At 44.6% G+C, this 18671-nt stretch overlaps 1 protein-coding gene across 3 annotated transcripts in view; it reads right to left on the bottom strand.

Annotated features, from left to right (window-relative positions):
- Positions 1-18671, bottom strand: part of Nhsl1 (NHS like 1) — a 225617-nt gene that overhangs the window by 25230 nt on the left and 181716 nt on the right. For all 3 annotated transcript variants that reach the window (XM_038340300.1, XM_038340301.1, XM_038340302.1), the window contains exon 3: positions 12198-12325. In XM_038340300.1, the coding sequence (XP_038196228.1) occupies positions 12198-12325 (128 nt within the window). The remainder of the gene's footprint in view (positions 1-12197; positions 12326-18671) is intronic.

Genomic DNA, 18671 nt, shown 5'->3' with positions numbered 1-18671 from the left:
AAGAGAAACCTCCAGTTACAACAACTGTTTAGTGCTATGAAAACAGACTGCCTGAAAAATACCCATCCCTTCTACTGCTTGAGGGACACAAATCTGAAAAACGGTCTAGGGACAAGGCTGAATGGTACAAAGTCCCAGCCTCTCTGAAACGCTGAACTTTCCTTTGCTGGGAAGAGCTGCACTGCCCATCTTCTGCGCAGGAAGGGACTCTTAGGTGCATGTGTCGTGACTGCTAAATCCGATGGCATGACAGACACAGAAAGCCAGGGCTACATAGAGAACCCCAATCTCGAAAAACGTGTGTGTGTGTGTGTGTGTGTGTGTGTGTGTGTGTGTGTGTAATTAAATATCTCAATATCTATGTTTACCATTGCTAGCTTGCAAAACACAAAAAGACCATCTAGTTTCTTTTTAATCTAAAAAAAAATGTAGATTAATATTTGGAACTAGACAAATAGACTCTCTGCATAAGCTGAGCGTGTGTCACTGACAACAGACTATAGCACTAACCTGAACACTAGTCTGATTATCAGATCACACACAGATCTTACAAAATTCCCAGCAAGATGACTTAGTGGGTCCTGGTACGTCCCACTGCCAAGTTCAATCCCAGGAACTCACATAGGAGGGGAGAACTGAATCTTGCAAGTTGACCCTGACCTCCACTTGCCACACTGTGGCATGTGCTTGCTCACACTTGTATAAAAATAAAATAAATAGACCATCAAGTGATCAAGTGGATTTCTGAGGCTTCAGAAGCCGAGCCCTCTGGTGTAAACCCATCGGTTCCAGGCTTTTTGCAGTTTTGACACTCTCGTTAACTCGGACTTTTAACACGTTTCTCTATCTGCAAGGTGCGGACACACATAAATGCATATTAAAATTGACTTCATGTGAGACTTCATGGCAGTTTGTAGAACAGTCACGTGTCTGAGGTGGAGTCTCAATCGAGTGAGTTAGAAGTCTACTCCAGCAGAACAGGCAGCATAAATTTGGAAGGTAGAAAGCAACTCCTGGCAAAAGCGCTATGGGAGCCTGGGCTGGTGGACGACATACGAGTTCCTTTCCCAGATGACATCACCAAGGACCAACGACAAGCACCACTCCTGTCTCCTCAGCACCCGGAGGAGGCTCTGCAGGCCCACTAACCTACTTTTCTGGATGATGTCAGAGTGGACAGCTTTCACAGAGAGGCAGAACTTCCCTGCAGTTTTGGTTGCCATGGAAGGATCAGCCCCAGGGCTGGCTACAGTGTGACAGCTCACACACAAAGCAAATCTATTTTACCAAGCTCCCAAAGCCCTCTCTTCTCTGGTGAGCAGATTTCCTAGGCAAGCGGAACAGGAAATCAATATGCAAATGTGGCTGTTCCTTAGGACCACCATCCAACCAAGAGAAGGCCAGGGTGGATGACTTTCAGAAGGATCTGACTTTCAGAAGGATCCGGACCCAATCTGTTTACAAACATTGCAGGGACCAGGAACACCCGGCGGAGTCTCAGCGACAGTCTTTCCTATGGGTTCTATTAAGAGAGATATGGTCTGGATGGTACCCACCCCATGTGTTACACCCCGTGTGTCAGAGGCCGCTTCCCAGCTTCATCCTACCTAACGATGTTGGGACTGTTAGGAGGTGGGGGCCAAGTGAGAGGATTTGGTTCATGGTGAAAATGCCCTCAAAGGGGAGACAGGAACTCTGGCTCCTCCTTCTGCTGATGTATTGTCCTCTGGCTACACGTAGATGGTTTTGCTTGATTCTTCATTTCTTTCATGAAATGTTGACTCTCCACAGGCCCCAAGAACAAGAAGACCAACCATTTGTGGGCAGAAGACCAACCATTTGTGGGCAGAAACTTCCAGTCTTGGAGACACTAATAACCTTTGTCTTCTTACAAATGGTTACTTAGTACTTGTTACAGCGAGTGGAGGATGACAAACATCTCTTAACTGCCTGGTTCCTACACCAGCCCAGTAACAGGTCTCCTCTTCCTGTTTCTGCTCATCACCCATCCCCACCCCTCCCTTTCCAGCAGAATAGTCTCTTTTCACACTGTAGGCCACGCCAAGGTGCTCATCTCTCCAAACCCTCCGGAATCCTTAACTAGGAATGCCAGATCAACCAAAGATGGAGAGAGAGAAGCCAAAAACTGACCCAACGGAAGTGAAGAAATTGGGGGAGGGGGCAGGTTGGCCATGCCACCCTTTTAATAAGTAACACGGTACAATAAAAAGACTTTGAGTCTGAGAAGCCCTGGGCCCATCCTCTCCCTGACGCCTTCTAGTTGTGTGATTACGTTAAAGTGTTCCCTGTTTCTGAGACTCAGATTCCAAACTGTTAAAACGACAGTCACAAGCATCAAAACACCCATTTTTGTAGGATTCTTAAGGAAAACGGGAGACAACGAGGGGACAAATTCTGGAGAAGTTTTAAGCTGTGATGCTAGGATTACAAAGTTAGAAACTGCAGGACTGCTGGGAGGAGCTGTACCTATGGATGGGGACGACCTGTGAAGTCAGGATAATCAGATCTTTTTTTTTTTTTTTTGTAGCTGCCAAAAGAGCTCAAATCCATTGCTTCAGGCAGAGAACTCCATGTGGGCAGAATAAGAGACAAGATGATTGGGAGGGTGGCCAAATTTTCATAAAGCAGATATTGTCTATTGTGCCATGTTCTTTGATGTCTGGCTTGGACAGTTTAATAAAAGTAATCATCATTACGTGAGCACACAGTATGTCGTTCCGGGCACTACACACAGGGCTTTCCAGACATCCATCCGCTCACCCTTATAACACTCTTGGGGGGGGGGGGATAGAGAACAGTGAGATACCATCTACATCAAAACTCCAATACCTTTGAGAGCAAGAGCCGAGCTATTAATAATTACACGGGCGAGCAGCTGCAAACCAGGGTTGTCCCCCGCGAGCCACATGTGGCTTCATCTCTTTACAGTTAAAGAAACCAAAGCATACATAAGGAAGCAAAGGAACCGGCTTGAACAGGTGGGGAAGCTGTCTCGAACCTGTGCTCTCTGCATCAGGTTCAAATGAGCCTCCGGTGCACGGTTACAGCAATGAGCGAGGCCCCTGCCGCTGTCTTCAAAGTCTTCCTTTGCTTTAAGTATTTCCTTTAACGAAACCTAAAACACCCCCAGGGTGCCGGTTCAAAAAAAAAAAAAAAAATAACAGGAACTAGAAAAGACAATTTCAGTTTCTGTTACTACCACCAAGGCCAACCATTTATTGCCAACATTCCAATCCATCACATCACTCTGGGGATGAATTTTATGCACGAGATTGAGTAACTGGCACCTGGTGCCCTTTAGCTAAGACAATGGAGCCTCTGTGCACATTCCCGGAATCCACGAACGCACCGTCCAATGCAGCCCCCCCACAATGGCACCTGGAGAGCCGGCCTATCTACCTGCGGGAAGCATTTTGGCACCTGCAATGGATCGCCCTGCAAACCTCACGTGGACGGAACGCTGAAGGGAAGACTCAACACAAGAACCAAGAGCAGGGTTTCTGTGATTCCACAGCTGAGACACAAGGGCATTTTCTGGAATATCTGAATTCCCTCTTCTGAGGGCACTTTTCGCTCACGCGTGTTTGTCCGCTGTTTAGATACGGGCAGCACAGACACTTGGAAACCATTTAAACTTTCTTCTTGCCACGCCGCATTACTGCTTTTAATATCAAAGACGTGTGGCTCTCATTAGCAAATTACCTTTCTTCATCCCTTAAACAGATTGTCGAGCCTTACACATGGCAAGAGTTCTTGCATGGGGGATAATTAGGATAATTATTCTAGGACAATTAGCCCCAGTAAATAAGCAGAATACATACCCCTCAGGGTCTCTTTTCTAAGGGTTTGGCCACCACCCTCTGCTCTAGCAACAACTTCCATTTTAGGTCAGAGCCCCTACCCCAAGCACTTCGGGAAATGCAATACTTGCTGGATGCAAATCAGATGCTTTGCCTTAGCTCCTGTGCAGCCTAAGCATGTGTTAGCTCCCGCACTTCCTATGTTCTTCAGCCTTCTCTCACCAGGCTGGCCCCAACCTCCCTAGGAAACACAACAGGGTTTTCCCAGGAGAATTTGCCCTCGAGAGTGGCTTCTTCTGCACTTTCTAAAGTTGTTGGCACTCTTTGAGAATGAAGTGTTTTCTTTTGTTTTTTAAACATTGTAAGAACTGAACCTGCAGCCTTGACCTTAACATGAGTACAGAGATAGGACGCAGAGCTCCATCTTTGTTCACAGGACTTAACATGAGAGAAGAGAGATAGGAAATCGAGAGCCGTCTATGTTCACAGGACTCAATCTGATGTGAAGCATGATCTACGACACCCAGTGAAGACCTAGTCCGTTTCTAACTATATTCTGGTTTTGGTATCAAGTACTGCTGGCCCATGCATCCAGGGCCCACACTGCAAGATTCCCGACTGCTTACAAGTCTTCACGGGCAGCTTCCCTTCTTGCTGCTCTTCTGTTTTCCAGTCGCCCCAGCTACCAAAGCCTGGGCCCAGCCTCCCCATGGTCCTGTTCCAATAGCCCCAAGACAGAACAGAGCAAATCCACTTCCCTATAGAGTTAACTTAGCAGATCAACTCTGGAAGAAATGACAGCGTTTGCGCACTGAGCTCTCTACTCTGAGAACATTTCCTCACCTCATATTTCTGCGCTTTCATACTATTCTAAAGCTTACTTGTACAGACAGCATACACTCCCGACTAAAGTTACCTTTGGCTCCTCTTACCCTGACTGTAGATATGGAAGCTACTGATTTCTGCATATTAACTTGATAGCTTCCTAAATCACTGCACTGCATTATTTACACTGCTTAGAATTTGCATTTTTTTTCTAAATTTAACAAGTACACATACTTAAAATGTGCCAAGAGTAGTAATATAACCTCAAACCTTTGTGCTTGTTTCTTATGTGGGATATGACGTTTGTTTGTTTGTTTGTTTGTTTGTTTGTTTGTTTGGCAGTGCACGGAATTGGACTCAGGATCTCACAGAAGTGCCTAGAAAGCACTCAACCACTGAGAGACAATGCTGCTGGAGTACGGCTTTTCTAACTGTGCTGGACAGTTCATCCCCTTCAGGGTTAAGGAGTGACCTTGGCAGTGAGCATCCTTCTCTTACACCTCATTCTGATGGGACCTGCATACATACCACAGCGTGCACGGCGAGGCCAGAGGAAAACATCTAGGATTGGGTTCTCTCCCTCCTTTTATCTTGGGTTTGAGGGATAGAATTCAGGTCATCAGTTTGGCACGGGAGGCACTTTACCCTCTTCAGCCATCCTGCTGACCCTCACTCCATTTTGGGGTTTTATTGGGAATGGTTGTTAAATTGTATTAAATATCTTGTCCGTATCTACTATTTGAATTACATGACTTTTATCTCAAGATTTATTAATATATTCCGTATTAATAGTCAATTGCCATACTTTATCTAAATCCATACATCGTCATTAACATAAACCACAGTCAACTGTGGAGTACCTGTCTTTTAATGAGCTTCTGGTCGTGTTTCCTAATGATTTATGATTGATAAAGCTGACCTTCATCATAAAGCTGACATTCATCATTGACTGGCCAGTCAATCTGCTTGCTACAGTCTCTGGCAAGAGTTGGCTTTGTGTTAAACTAATCTGTTAAGAAGAACTGAACTTGGAGCTGGAGAGATGGCTCAGCCATTAAGAGTCCTTACTGCTCTTGCAGAGGACCTGGGTTTAGGTGCCAAAACCCACATGGCAGTTCACAGATGGTGGAAACTCCAGTTCTAAAGGATTCAGCACCCCTTCTGGCTTCTGTAGACACTGCACCCACATAAACGCGCACGCGCGCACACACATGATGCACATACATACATGCAAGCAAAACACTCCCACACATGGAATAAAAATAAATAAATCTTAAAAAAAAAGAACTGAGCTTTTCCTTTTGATCAGGAACAATTTCAAGCCACAGAGCCCACCCTGTCCATAAGACAGGCCTGTAAAAACATTCCCTCTTTTCTGGGGTCAGATGTGATATATCACGTAAATTATAAAATCAAATGTGAATGATTTCCGACTATCCATGCAACAAGTCAAACTCCTTGATTCTCTCCCCATTGTTTCTGTTCCTACTGCAAGCCAGCTCGGTACACAGAGAACTGCCCAGCTCAAACCTGAGCTGTCCTCACCAGCTCACCTCTCACCTGCCGTATACCTGCTCTCATGGACCACATGCCGACCTACGCTTTTGCAGGATGCCCGCATTTGAGGGGTTTTATTTATTTGCTTATTTGTTTTGATTTTTTGAGACAGGGTTCCTCTGTAGCTTTGGAGCCTGTCCTGGAACTAGGCTGGCCTCGAACTCACACAGATCTGCCTGCCTCTGCCACCCGAGTGCTGGGATTAAAGGCATGCACTACCACTGCTCGGTTTTAAAAAATTTGAGATGTTTTTAAAGGCAGTTTAAGAATTAGTAATCCCACAGAGTTTTCTGGCAGTGGTAGACAAAATAATCAGATGTGCCTGATGTTTCTAGCTGAGAATCCTGGTAGGATGGTGTGGGTTCACCGAGATGGAAAAAGCTATCGTGACTGAGTTTCCTTTGGTGTGTTTTTAAGAGGGTTCTGAGAACCACATACTTGGACTTGGATAAATCTATGGTAAGGGAAGATGGATAGTCAACAGATAGATAAATGTTTATGTTCAGGCAAGAAATTGATATTTAAAGCTGGGCAAGAGAACCCACATCTGTAATAGCAGTATTCAGAGACTGAGGCAGTAGGGTCAAGCTACATTATAAGTGCCAGGTCAACCTGGCTACAGTGTGAGATTCTGCCTTTTTTTTTTTTTAAATAGAATTTTAGAAAACTTCCACACATGAGATTTAGAACTAAGGGGATTCACTGAGATCGCCCAAGGCATGAATCTGTTACAGAGGAATAGAAGCACATATTTGAGCCTACTGTATCAGTTTAGAAAGACAGAAGAAAAGAAGTCAGGACTAGGAAGTCACACAAATGAGGGACAGGGGAACCAGGAAGGAATGTGGTGTTTAGTAAATACTCCAAGAAAATTCACAAATGATGTCAAACGCTGCTGACAGGAGAAGACGCATTCTGAGAGGCACTGGTGTGGAACCCCAAAAGTGCCTACTGGGCACGAGGGTAGTTTCAGTGGTGAGCTAAGGGTGGAGGGTTTGGAGGGCTTCAAGGGAAACTCTGAAGACATGTAGTCGAGACAGCAAGTCTAGACAGTTCTTTGGAGAAATAAAGAGGAACGGAAAACCTGGTGGAATTGGAAGGAGATGAAAGATTAAAGGAAGTTTCCTTCAAGATGAAAGGAAGTTCGGGGTGTTCATCTAATGATGGTTATGGTGCAAGCAAGAGATATGCCATCAGCCCAAAGAGGATGGGGCAAACTGCACATCTAACGTTCTCTAGAGGTTGGCCTTATTTGTTCCATTTGGAAGACACCGAGTGCCTATTGCATGCCAAAAACTGGGCACTTGGGATACAATGGGAGAGAAAAGGACTAGCAACTGTTTATCCATCGCGGTGGCAGGACAGGTGAGTGTATATAGGAACAGGTGCAAGTTTTGAGGGAAAAGCTACTTTCTGATTGCCTTGGTTTTCCAGAGGCTACACCAGCCATGGGAGTCCAGGGTTTGGAGACATGAGAAGGTATGACATATAACTTGAGAGAGCAGCAGCAGAAGTGGATGAGTTAGCATGCTAGAGTTGGCTTAGGGTCATCTGCTAGCAGTGCAACTAACGTGCCCTGGTGCTTCTCTCTAGCCCTGTTGCGCTAATTAGACTAGAAAGCAGGAAGAAGATTGGGTCAAACCCGGTGTGTGTGTGTGTGTGTGTGTGTGTGTGTGTGTGTGTGTGTGTGTGTGTGTGTGAGAGAGAGAGAGAGAGAGAGAGAGAGAGAGAGAGAGAGAGAGAGAGAGAGATTTCGCTGGTCATGTGACAGAAGAAGAAACACCAGCACAGCTGAAAGAACACACGAAGAAGGGGCTATGGTGATGGGCCACATGGTAGAAACCAGGGACAGAGAAGCGCAGGCGTGGAAAGGGTGGGGCCAATGGGCTAGACTCTTATAATAACGAGAAACAATGATAAATTCCTAATGAGCATCTCGAAGGATCAAGATGAAAAAAAAATACAGACTCATGCTCAATTACTTTGACTTCAGCAATTTCCACAGGACACGCTTTGAGCCTCTGCCACTGCCACCTCTGTCCCTGTCCCCACGCATGTTTTATTCCCTGGATTACTGCAGTCGCCTACTGTCTGGTCTCTTCGCATCAGTCAACTCGCTACGAGCTCATCTTCATAAACTACATTAATTGGCAATCCAGAGCACATTACTTCCTTGCTCCACTCACCCAGTGACTTCTCATCTCGCCCAGAATCAATCAGTCTGAGGTCACTGGCTGCCTCTCCCACGGTCCCCATCACTTCTCTCCCCCTGCCCTCTCTCCAGCTGTTCCCACAGGAACCACGCTACAGTCTCCAGACTTACTGTCTCTCCTCCTTAGAGGGGTCTTCCCGGGATATTGGGGGTGGGTGTTCTTACATTTCACCCCAAGCTCTGCATCCTTGGTGGATGCCTCCATCTAATACGGCAGCCTTGCTGCTCTAGAAGGATCCTAGACGTTGCTTTCTTTATCCTCATGATCTCATCACCACTGGTACTTACTACATTATGCCAACTGTTCACTGCTGTTATTCCTTCAATAGCAGGAAGGAGCCTTAGGATGTGGAACAACGCTTGGCGTATTGAGCTACCTCATAAAACATTTGCTATAAGTGAATGAACTGTCTATTCAAAAAAAATCAATCTTATTCCACTTTCAACCTGCTTAGTAGGGACATGAAAGCCTTGCATGGCTGGAGAAAGAGCTACAGAAACAGTGCAGCAGAGAGGAATCCTGAAATTGCACCCCTAATAATAAGGGAACTGTGACTCACTGCTTCTTCAACACTTCCTGGGTCTAATTCCACAGTTACCTCTTCCCTGATGCAACAGCTCAGGTCAGAAGACTTTCTCTTCCAAATATTACTAAAATGCCAAATACCTAGGTGCTCTAAGAGCACCAGACTGGGTATATAATACTGAGGTGCAAATGAGTGATTGAAAAAAAATGTTAGTTATGTTCAAAAGTGTGTGTGTGTGTGTGTGTGTGTGTGTGTGTGTGTGTGTGTGTGTGTGTCTGTATAAGCCAGAGAAGAACTTGTGGGACTCTGTTCTCTCTTTCGGTTCTAGGGCTTGAGCTCAGGTCATCAAACTTGGTGGCAGGCACCTTCACTGGCTGAACCATCTCATTGGCCCCAAGTAAGTATTTTTGTGCTGACCAGAATCTAGAAGTTACCAGAGTTAATACAACATGGAAAGACTTAGCCCAAAGGCAAGGGTGTAAGGAGGGAAGGAAGAAGGAAGGGAAGCAAAGAAGAGAAGAAGCAGGATAATAAGAAAACTAAAGAGTGAACTAAGGGAGGGAAGAAAGAGAACCAAACAGTAGATGGGAAGGGAGGAGCTGGAGGCTGAACAAATGGGAAAATGGTATAACGGCAGCTGTCTATGATGATAACAAGATGAAACCCATTACTCTGTACCCTAACCTAAAAGAAAATAATTTTTAAAACATGGAAAGAAGGAAAAGGAGGTTGAATTTGTTGGTGGCATGGTTAGTTTGAGTTGTTAACTAAATCTAGACAATCTAGAAGGACCCGGGAATAGAGTCTCCATGAGGGGTTGTCTAGCCTAGGCTGGCCTGTGAGCTTGTCTACGAGGGATTTTACTGACTCATGGGAAGACCCACCCTCTGTGGGTGGTGCCATTCCCTGGACAGGGGATTGTAAGAGAGTGAAAAAGGCAAGCTGAGCACTAGCACGAAGGTATTCATTCATTGCCCTCGGTTGAAGGTATTCGTTCATTGCCCTCAGCTGTGGACGTGATGTCACCAGCTGCTTCAAGTTCTTGTCATCCAACCTCCCTACAATGGTGGGCAGAACCCGCAATACACCCTTCCTCCCTTGAGTCTCTTTCGCCAGGTGCTGCTGTCTCCGAAATAAGAAAGGGAACTAAGACGGCATGGTTTATTGAGACTGAATTAATGTGTATCTAGCTGACACTAACACATTTTATAATACAAGACAACTTGGTATTTATTTTATTCTGAAACACATGTATTATGATCTCTCTTGTGGGGGAGACATTGGTCACTGGCAAGTGTTCTACCTCCAAGCTATTTCCTCAGACCTGAAGCGAACTGCTTAATAAACTGAGATAAAATTCAGACCGAACAACCAAAACTTGCTAACACCTAGTGTATACAGAAAGACAAGAACAGTTCCTTTTAAACGTCAGTAACAGCGTATTCCAAGGATTTCAAGCCAATGAACAAGCATTAACATGGATTTTTTTTCCAATTACAAAACTAACTAAACTTTGTAGAAGCAAAGAAGGAAGATTTTACAATGGCTGTGTGCTTTCCTGGGAGCTCAAATGTAGGAAGGCTGTGGTAGAGATACTGTCCACGTCTGTGACCCAGAGGGAGCGTCCGAAGTTCTTAGAGAGCAGCTCTTCTACCACACACGTCAGGGAGCCTATGATCCATTTGCTAAGAAAGAACATGAGAAAGTTCCGCAGGTCAGGAGCTTACTGTGCCAGCATGATGACCAAAGGTGGAACTTACGGCAGAAGAAGAGGACCCCCCAAAGCTTGTCTCTGACCTTCACATGTGTGCATCTACACGCACACACCATAGCACACAAACCATCACACCATCACACACACCAGCACATGCAACAACAGATAAATATTAAACTTTTTAAAAAGGAAAGAAAAGAAAGAACATGTAGGCTTCAAGAGCTCCGTCTGTGGCCGCACTTTCTGGTTCCTGCTCCAGGGGAGACAGTGCAAGCAAATCTCCCTGTGTTGTCAGGGTGAGTAAGCAGCCAGTAAGAATTTAGGAATCAGGTCTCCATTCTATTAGAATCTTGAAGAGTTGCCAAGATAAACCAAGTTGCTGCCAGGGACCCTTTACGCTTGGATACTCATAGCTTATACAACCGTGCCACTCCCAGACACCATTTCTGGCTCATTTCTAGGCGCTATTTCTGGGCCCACCATTGGCTTTTCCTCCTGTGGGGATCAGTGGAAGGCTGCGGTCTCCCTGGATATACACAAATCTCACTGTACACGTCACCTCTGCTTTTCATTTTCCCTACTTGTGCCAATAAAGAAGAATAAGAGTTTTTGATATTCAAGAACAGATCAACTTTGAAATACCTGTTTGTCCCATTATATAATAGTAAGCAACCATTTTTGTATGCCTTAGCAAAAAGACTAGCCTAACATGTCAACATACCCTTTAGGAAACACACACACACACACACACACACACACACACACACACACACACACACACTATCCAGGTGGGAAAGAAGGCAATGAGATCTGACGCCCTCTTCTGGCCTCTGAGGCAACAGCATGCTGTGCACTGACATACACGCTAACCTCACACGTGCCCATAAAGTAAAACAATAAATCTTCAGAAAGAGCTTTCTAAGCCAAACCCAACCCCCTTACTTTAAATAATTCCACTGTCTGTCCACATCACATACTACAATGAAAATGAGACACTGAAAATAAAAATCTCCACACACTTCAGTTCTCTCATATGTATTTAGAACCGAGGGAGCATACTCTCTGATGTCACTTGTGTGTGTGTGGCAAGAGGCAGCATGAGGAAAAGGAACCCAAAGGTACACAGAGTCACCAAGTGAACTGGCCACTGTAACAAAACTAAGTAGAGGCATTACTTCCCCACCCGGCCTATTCCAACATAGCACTTTTGAAACAGGGTTTTTTTCTATGTTTGCTATGGGTTTGAATATATGGTTTATGCCTCTGTGGCACAAGTTTGCATGCTTAGTCCTCTGAGGACGGTTCCAGGGGCAGGACTGTCAAACAGTCAGACTATTGGGAAGCTGACAGGCCATTCAGGGTGTGTTCTTGCAGGTGCCTTGCTACAGGGTGCAACGCAGAGGCCCGCGCTGCAACTGCATGTGCTGCAGGGGCCCATGCTGAAGGGGCCCGTGCTGCAGGTGCAATGCAGACACCCGTGCTGCGGGGGCCCGTGCTGCAGCGGCCTATGCTGCAGGTGCCCGTGCAGACGCTAGCCTCACCTTCCGCTCTGTTTCCAGGTCCTCATCTTGATAATCATCATCGCACGGGCTGGAGCTGGCTGCAAAGGTGGGTCCCTGAGAATAGTACTGAGAACTTCGGCATCCATCCCGCCTCAGCTTGTCACATTCTGCAGAAAGAACGGGCAGCAAGGGCAAGAAGCCATTAGAAACCAGAATTTCTGAAAGTCCACGTTATTTAACTTTTCCAGTAATATTTTCCTACGCAAAATAGAATTTCAAAATAATGCTATAAATGATTAAGGGTTATTAAGGCACGAAATGGCGCGTCAATGCACTTTAAGTGGGTCTTCTGAGCGCACCACGACCCTACGCAGTAAACACTTGTCAGCAACTCTGTTCCCAGGAAATTGAAGGTTAGCATAATTAAAGCACATGGTCAGTATGCTAGGCAAGGAAGGAGTGAATCAGAATGTCACCCCAGGGCCTTTGCTACTGTACTATATTTGCCACAGAACTACTGATTATATTATAACAGCTTTTCCAAACCCCAAACACAAGTGACGGCCAAGCCACGCTTGTTTCCAGAACTTAGCACAGGTGACATGAGAGACCATCTAACGACTGTGACACTATCGCTTTCCAGAAAGATGGGGTGGGGCAGGGGGAGGAGGCAGGAGAGCACAGGGTCCTGGAAATGAGACTCACAGCCCTGAAAATGCTAAACAGGTGCTGTATCACTCGGCCTGCAATTTAATTTTGATATCAAATTTGCTGTGTGGGATTTCATTAGAAGTGACGTGCTAGCCCCAGATATCTGCCAGTCCACAGAGGAATGCCTGGTAGCAGCATGGAGATTGATAGGTCCATGTGTCTAGATGGGCAAGAGGCTGGGGTCACAGGCTGGGGTCACAAGGGACACCAATACAAGAACTCTCATTATCTGGGCTAGCGTGTGAGGAAGGCACCAATGGCTTCTCAATTCACCAGGAGCCTTCCCAGTTATTAGCCAGACCCATTAAGGGGGCATTTGCTAGGCAAGAGGAGTGTAGTGTAATTCCCTTCAACTTCAAAGGCAGCAAAAAAAAGGTGCTTTTCTAAAAGTTTTCTCTTTACAGAGCTTTTAAAAACCATACACCTAAAGGCCCAGAACCAAACTAAGGCCTCTCCGTAGTTCCTGTGTTAACACAGAACCTACACAGACCTTCACTTAGAGAAGGACACTCACTTCAGGAAGAGGTAAAATCATGAGGTTTTTGTTGTTGTTTATGAACAGAAAATAAAAGTCCTCTTTCTTCTTTCTTGCAAGGGGAATGGATGGAGGAAGCTTCTAATTCAGAACTATATATCAGACTTGAAAAGGAAAAAAAAAGAAAAGTCCCTGACAACAGTCACTAAGCTCTCTGAAAATGTCAAGGTAGCTGGAAGACAAGCACCATGAGATAGCGAAGGAACGGCTTCAGCCACTTACGGGCTGGCAAGTATTCATAACACTTTCTAAAGCACAGTCTTCGAGCACCTGAAGCTTCCAGAAGCCAAACTGTTTTTAAAATTAGATTTATTTATATATTTATTTATCATGAGTGGATAGATGAAAATTCACTCATGCAATCTAGCCCTTTAGGCGGAGAAATATTTTCACAGCTCCCCAACAGTTATCAATTACTCTGAGACAAATACAAATGGTTTATAGCCTTAGTCTACTGAGGTGATGCTGTAGGAAACACGAAGGGTATCTTTCAATTGGTATTCTCTGGAGATTTCTGGGACTCTTGAATATTTGATTTGGTTTTCTTTAAATACTTACCCTAAGGGAGGGCTAAAAGCGGTAACAGTCAGTTCAAAAGTTTTACACGCCATAGCTTAGCACAACCCAGTGGGTTCGGCGTGTAATGTGTTGCTAGATTCACTTTGCCATGGCCCTAGAAATGGACCATCCTAACCATAGCTGTACCACTGAGTCTTCTAAGGTCTGGGCAAATCTTGTAAGACAAGCCCAGCCACCACAAATTATGACCATCTACAGCTACACACCTCTGCAAAGCAGGCTTTTCAAAAACCCGACAAGGAAAGGAAAATGAAGACAGACACCGAAGCCTTTAAACGAAACTCTTGTTCGCCATCATTGTTTCTGGACACACTAGGTAAGCAGGTGAAGAGCATGAACTGGTATGGTGGTACACACCAGTAATCCTGGCATTCGGGAGGTGGAAGCCAGGAGGACAGAAGTTCAAGGCCAACCTGGGCTAACCAAGACAGACCATGCCTCAAAACAAACAAAACCAAACAAATGAAGATACTTTAAATTTTGTTTCTGTATCGATAACATGCAAGACTGTATTTGAAATATAAGATTGCTTTCCTTTGGAAGTAGGGACTCGTGGGCTAGCCCAATTCTAAGTGACCTTAGTTCTTAGCTTGGGAGAAATGCCTAAGAATACTAAACTCGGCTAAAATGATTGACACATGCTAAATCTTAAAAGCCCAAGTACTTCAGAACAACCTCCAAAACACTAAGAATCATGGGAGTTTGGCAACCATGAGTTCTGTACACCTAGTTGTGGTGCTCCCATCACCCAGTGAGGAAGACAGAGCGTGCTTTTCCTACCATGACGTTCATCTCGGAGAAATGTGGACACTGAGGTCCAACAAACACTAGTGTAGGTTTAGGAATCGGCAGATGATCTTTTTTTCTCTCTCTCTGATGCAATTTCTGAAATAAAGTAAACTCACAAAACTCTAGTGTTACTTATTCCAACCCTAAGAGAAATTTAGGAGAATTTCTGTTATCAGCTTGCAGTAGATCTTGGCTTCTAAAACCATGGCTCTGTTCATTACGACTGAATGTATCGTTTGCTATATGAGATGCGAGTGGACCAAACCACCATGAATAAACAAAGACCCTTCAAACACAACGAGAGTAACTTAACTGCAAGACAGCCCATAATTCACAGCCAGGTTTTACCAGCAACTGCAAGACAGAAACAAGCCCTGAACATAGGAGCAGACCCATCTTTAGCACACACTCTTGAAATAGAAATGAAGGCTAAAACTAAGTTAATGTTCTCAAAGGACTGCTTGAATAAGTACCACTGTTGAGGCCTCTGCTTTCCCAATTATGAAATTTCTCCTCCTTCCTTTTATGAAGAAAAACAAGTTCTTTAGCGTAAGGAACATGTGCAAACATTTCCAGTAAGCCAGACTTTTAAACACAGAAGGAAAGAATCCTAAACAAGACAGACGACTAAACAACTCAAGAATTTACCTTAGAAATGACAAGAGAATCTACTGCAAGAAGGAGGCATAACCTGAGCATGCATCCCCAGCATAAATACAAAACTGTGGGCACAGCACAGCACACACACCTGCAAGCCCAGTACAATGCTGGGCACAGCACACACACCTGCAAGCCCAGTACAACGCTGGGCACAGCACAGCACACACACCTGCAAGCCCAGTACGGAGGAGACAGACAGGAGGTGTCGAGTGCTTGCTGGCCAGCCAGCCATTTGGCAAGTCAGGGAGCTCCAGGTTCAATGTGAGACTCTCAAAAAAATAAGGTAGAGGGGCTGGGAAGATGGCTCAGGGGGTAAGAACTCTTTCCACACAAGATCTGTATTTAGATTCCTAGAACACACATGAAGACAGGTGTGGCCATGCATGATTAGCTCCAGGTTCAGTGAGAGATCTTGTCTCAAAGAATTCAGGTAGATCTCAGTAAAGGAAGATGTCTGATATCCATGTCTGGCCTCCCTTTGTACATACACAGTGCACACACACAACACACACACAAGTTGGAGAAGGACTGAAGATACCTGATGTCAATCTTTTATTTTTACATGTACCTGCACAAACATTTATGCACACGCGTGCACGCACGCACGCGCACACACACACACACACACACACACACCACATAAAATCTGAAAACAATCTATTATGATAAGTTTCCGAGAGCTATTTTCAAAATTCATTTCTCTCTGGTCACTCTTACCCAGTTCCCTCTTTCTGTGTTACTGCTTCTAAATTTACTTGAGCAGTCACAATGAACTAGAATGCACAGCAGCTACAGATAGTCCTAGACTCTCAGTGGCTTAACACACTTCAAAATCTCAGTGGCAGAAGGTAGTAACACTCTCCTCACACAGTCAGAGCTGGCAGTGGGTCTGGTCACCATCTCTACCTAAGGGCAGGCAGAGGTCAGCTCACCTGGGACTTGCAGTGAGAACCTGGTGTTGCTCACACTGGCTCTTCTGCCTGGAAGTTATAGGAGCTCCATTGTTATTAGTTGAATATTACTTTAAGATGAGTTACATTTGTTTATGCTATGGAACATTTGTTTCAATGATGCAAAGATGTGTTGTATTGTTCTATGTTGCATTTCTTTAACTCTGGGAAGCTGTGTTACTGTGCCTGTTTAAAACACTTGCTTGGTCTAATAGAGAGCTGAACAGCCAATAGCTAGGCAGGAGAGGGCTGCCAGGCAGAGAGAATAAATAGGGGGAGAAAAAGAGAAGGGGGGGCTAGAAAAGAAGAAGAGGATTCTGGGAGGCAGCTACCCAGCTAGAGGCGGAATAAGAAGGAAAGAAAAGATACAGAAACAGAGAACGGTAAAAGCCCAGAGGCAAAAGGTAGACAGGGTAATTTAAGAAAAGCTGGCTAGGCCAGGCAGTGGTGGTGCATGCCTTCAATCCCAGCACTCTGGAGGCAGAGATAGGCAGACCTCTGTGAGTCTGAGACCAGCCTGATCTACAGAGTGTTTTCCATGACAGGCTCCAAAGCCACAAAGAAACCCTATCTCAACAACAACAACAACAAAAAAGAAAAGAAACAGAAAGAAAGAAAGAAAGAAAGAGAGAGAGAGAGAGAGAGAGAGAGAGAGAGAGAGAGAGAGAGGGGAAGGAAGGAAGGAAGGAAGGAAGAAAGAAAGAAAGAAAGAAAGAAAGAAAGAAAGAAAGAAAGAAAGAAAGGGAAAGCTTGCTAGAAATAAGCCAAGTTAAGGAAAACATTTATAAGTAAGACTAAGTCTCCGTGTGTTTATTTGGGAGCAGGGTGGCAGGTCCCCCAAAAGAGCAAAGAGTAAAAAAACCAACTGCACTCCATCAACTCCAATGTTGTTGAGTAAAACAAGCCAGACAGTTAGTTCTAATTTCAAGAAAGTTAGGGAAATGATAATATTCCAGAACAGCTCAGAAGAGTCTACCGAATAGAGGAATAATGGCATTGATGGTAGTTTCCAGATTTTTGTTACTTCATCTCTCACCGTGGTATTTCAGTTCTAAAATGAGGCAGAGAGACTTCTGAAAAGCAATCCGCAACTTCAACGAAAATCAACCTTTCTGTTTCTATAAAGGGGGACTGATTATTATGAAGACCGTTAGAGCCGTCAAGTAACTGTCTAGAATCCAGACAGACTTAACATGTAGCTTACTCTATGTGAGAGCTAGGGGCAGCCCCTGGGTCTCATAGGGATGCAGATTCCAATCTGTTGAACAGCAACATTAGAGCTCCATTAATATACATTAATTTAACAAAGACTTTCCTCTTCTCTCTGCTCAGGCACTGTGTTAGACTCTGGGGTACAAGAACTTCCACAGAGCCCACTATAAGGAGTGTGTGCTAAACAATTCTCCCCAATACCAATGCTGTTAGACTTCTCCCGTAAATCATACCTGCTCTGATTCATTACTGAAAGTCAGCAGGTAACTGCATAGCTAGATTGGCTTGACTGGCTGTAAAATTATTAAGATTTCATGATTTTTTTTTTTTTTTACCAATTTTAGCTACACCTTCACCAAAATACCACGAAGCTGGGAGCACTTCTTTCCCTAAGAATGCATGACACTTTCAGGGGAGTCCTCTCCCCTGTCGATGGCTGGAACCTTTCTAACACCCCTAAGTCCAAAATAGGGCTAAATCATCCAAATCCAAACCGCCATAACTTCCAAACTTATAAAAATGATTATACATCTAATCAATTTTGATTGAGTGGTTTTATTCTAGAAGAGTGTCAGTCAGGTACCCACAAAATATATGGAAACTTATCAAAGCAAAGAAGAGAAAAATAGAGGTCCTCTGGTCTAAAAATACAATTTATGCACTGAACTGTGTCAACTCAAAAAATATAGAGAAGTCTTCAGCCTGTATACCCATGTCCATACTTGGAAATGAAATCTGTCCTGGTAGAACCAGGTTAAAATAAGGTTGTCAGAATGGAATCTAGTGAAATATGGCTTACGTCCTTAGAGGAAGAGGTAAAGAGACAGGAGGGCCCTCTGAATACACAGGGAAAGCAGCCATGTGAAGCTACAGGCAGAGCTACAGGAGCTGGCTGGGGCCACCAGGAACTGGAAGGGGCAAGGAAGGTTTCCCAGAGAGGATGGAAGGAGCAAGCCTTTGCCACCAGTTTAATTTTGAACTTTCTGTCCCTAGACCTTCGCGATAAAACATTTCTTTTGTTCTAAGCCTCCCGGTTTTATGATAAATTGTCACAACAACCTTGAAGTATTAGAAAAG

The sequence above is a fragment of the Arvicola amphibius genome, chromosome 8 (genome assembly GCF_903992535.2).
Source record: "Arvicola amphibius chromosome 8, mArvAmp1.2, whole genome shotgun sequence".
NCBI lineage: Eukaryota > Metazoa > Chordata > Mammalia > Rodentia > Cricetidae > Arvicola > Arvicola amphibius.
Note: the sequence above shows the minus strand (reverse complement) of the source record. Positions and strands in the feature narration are given on the sequence as shown.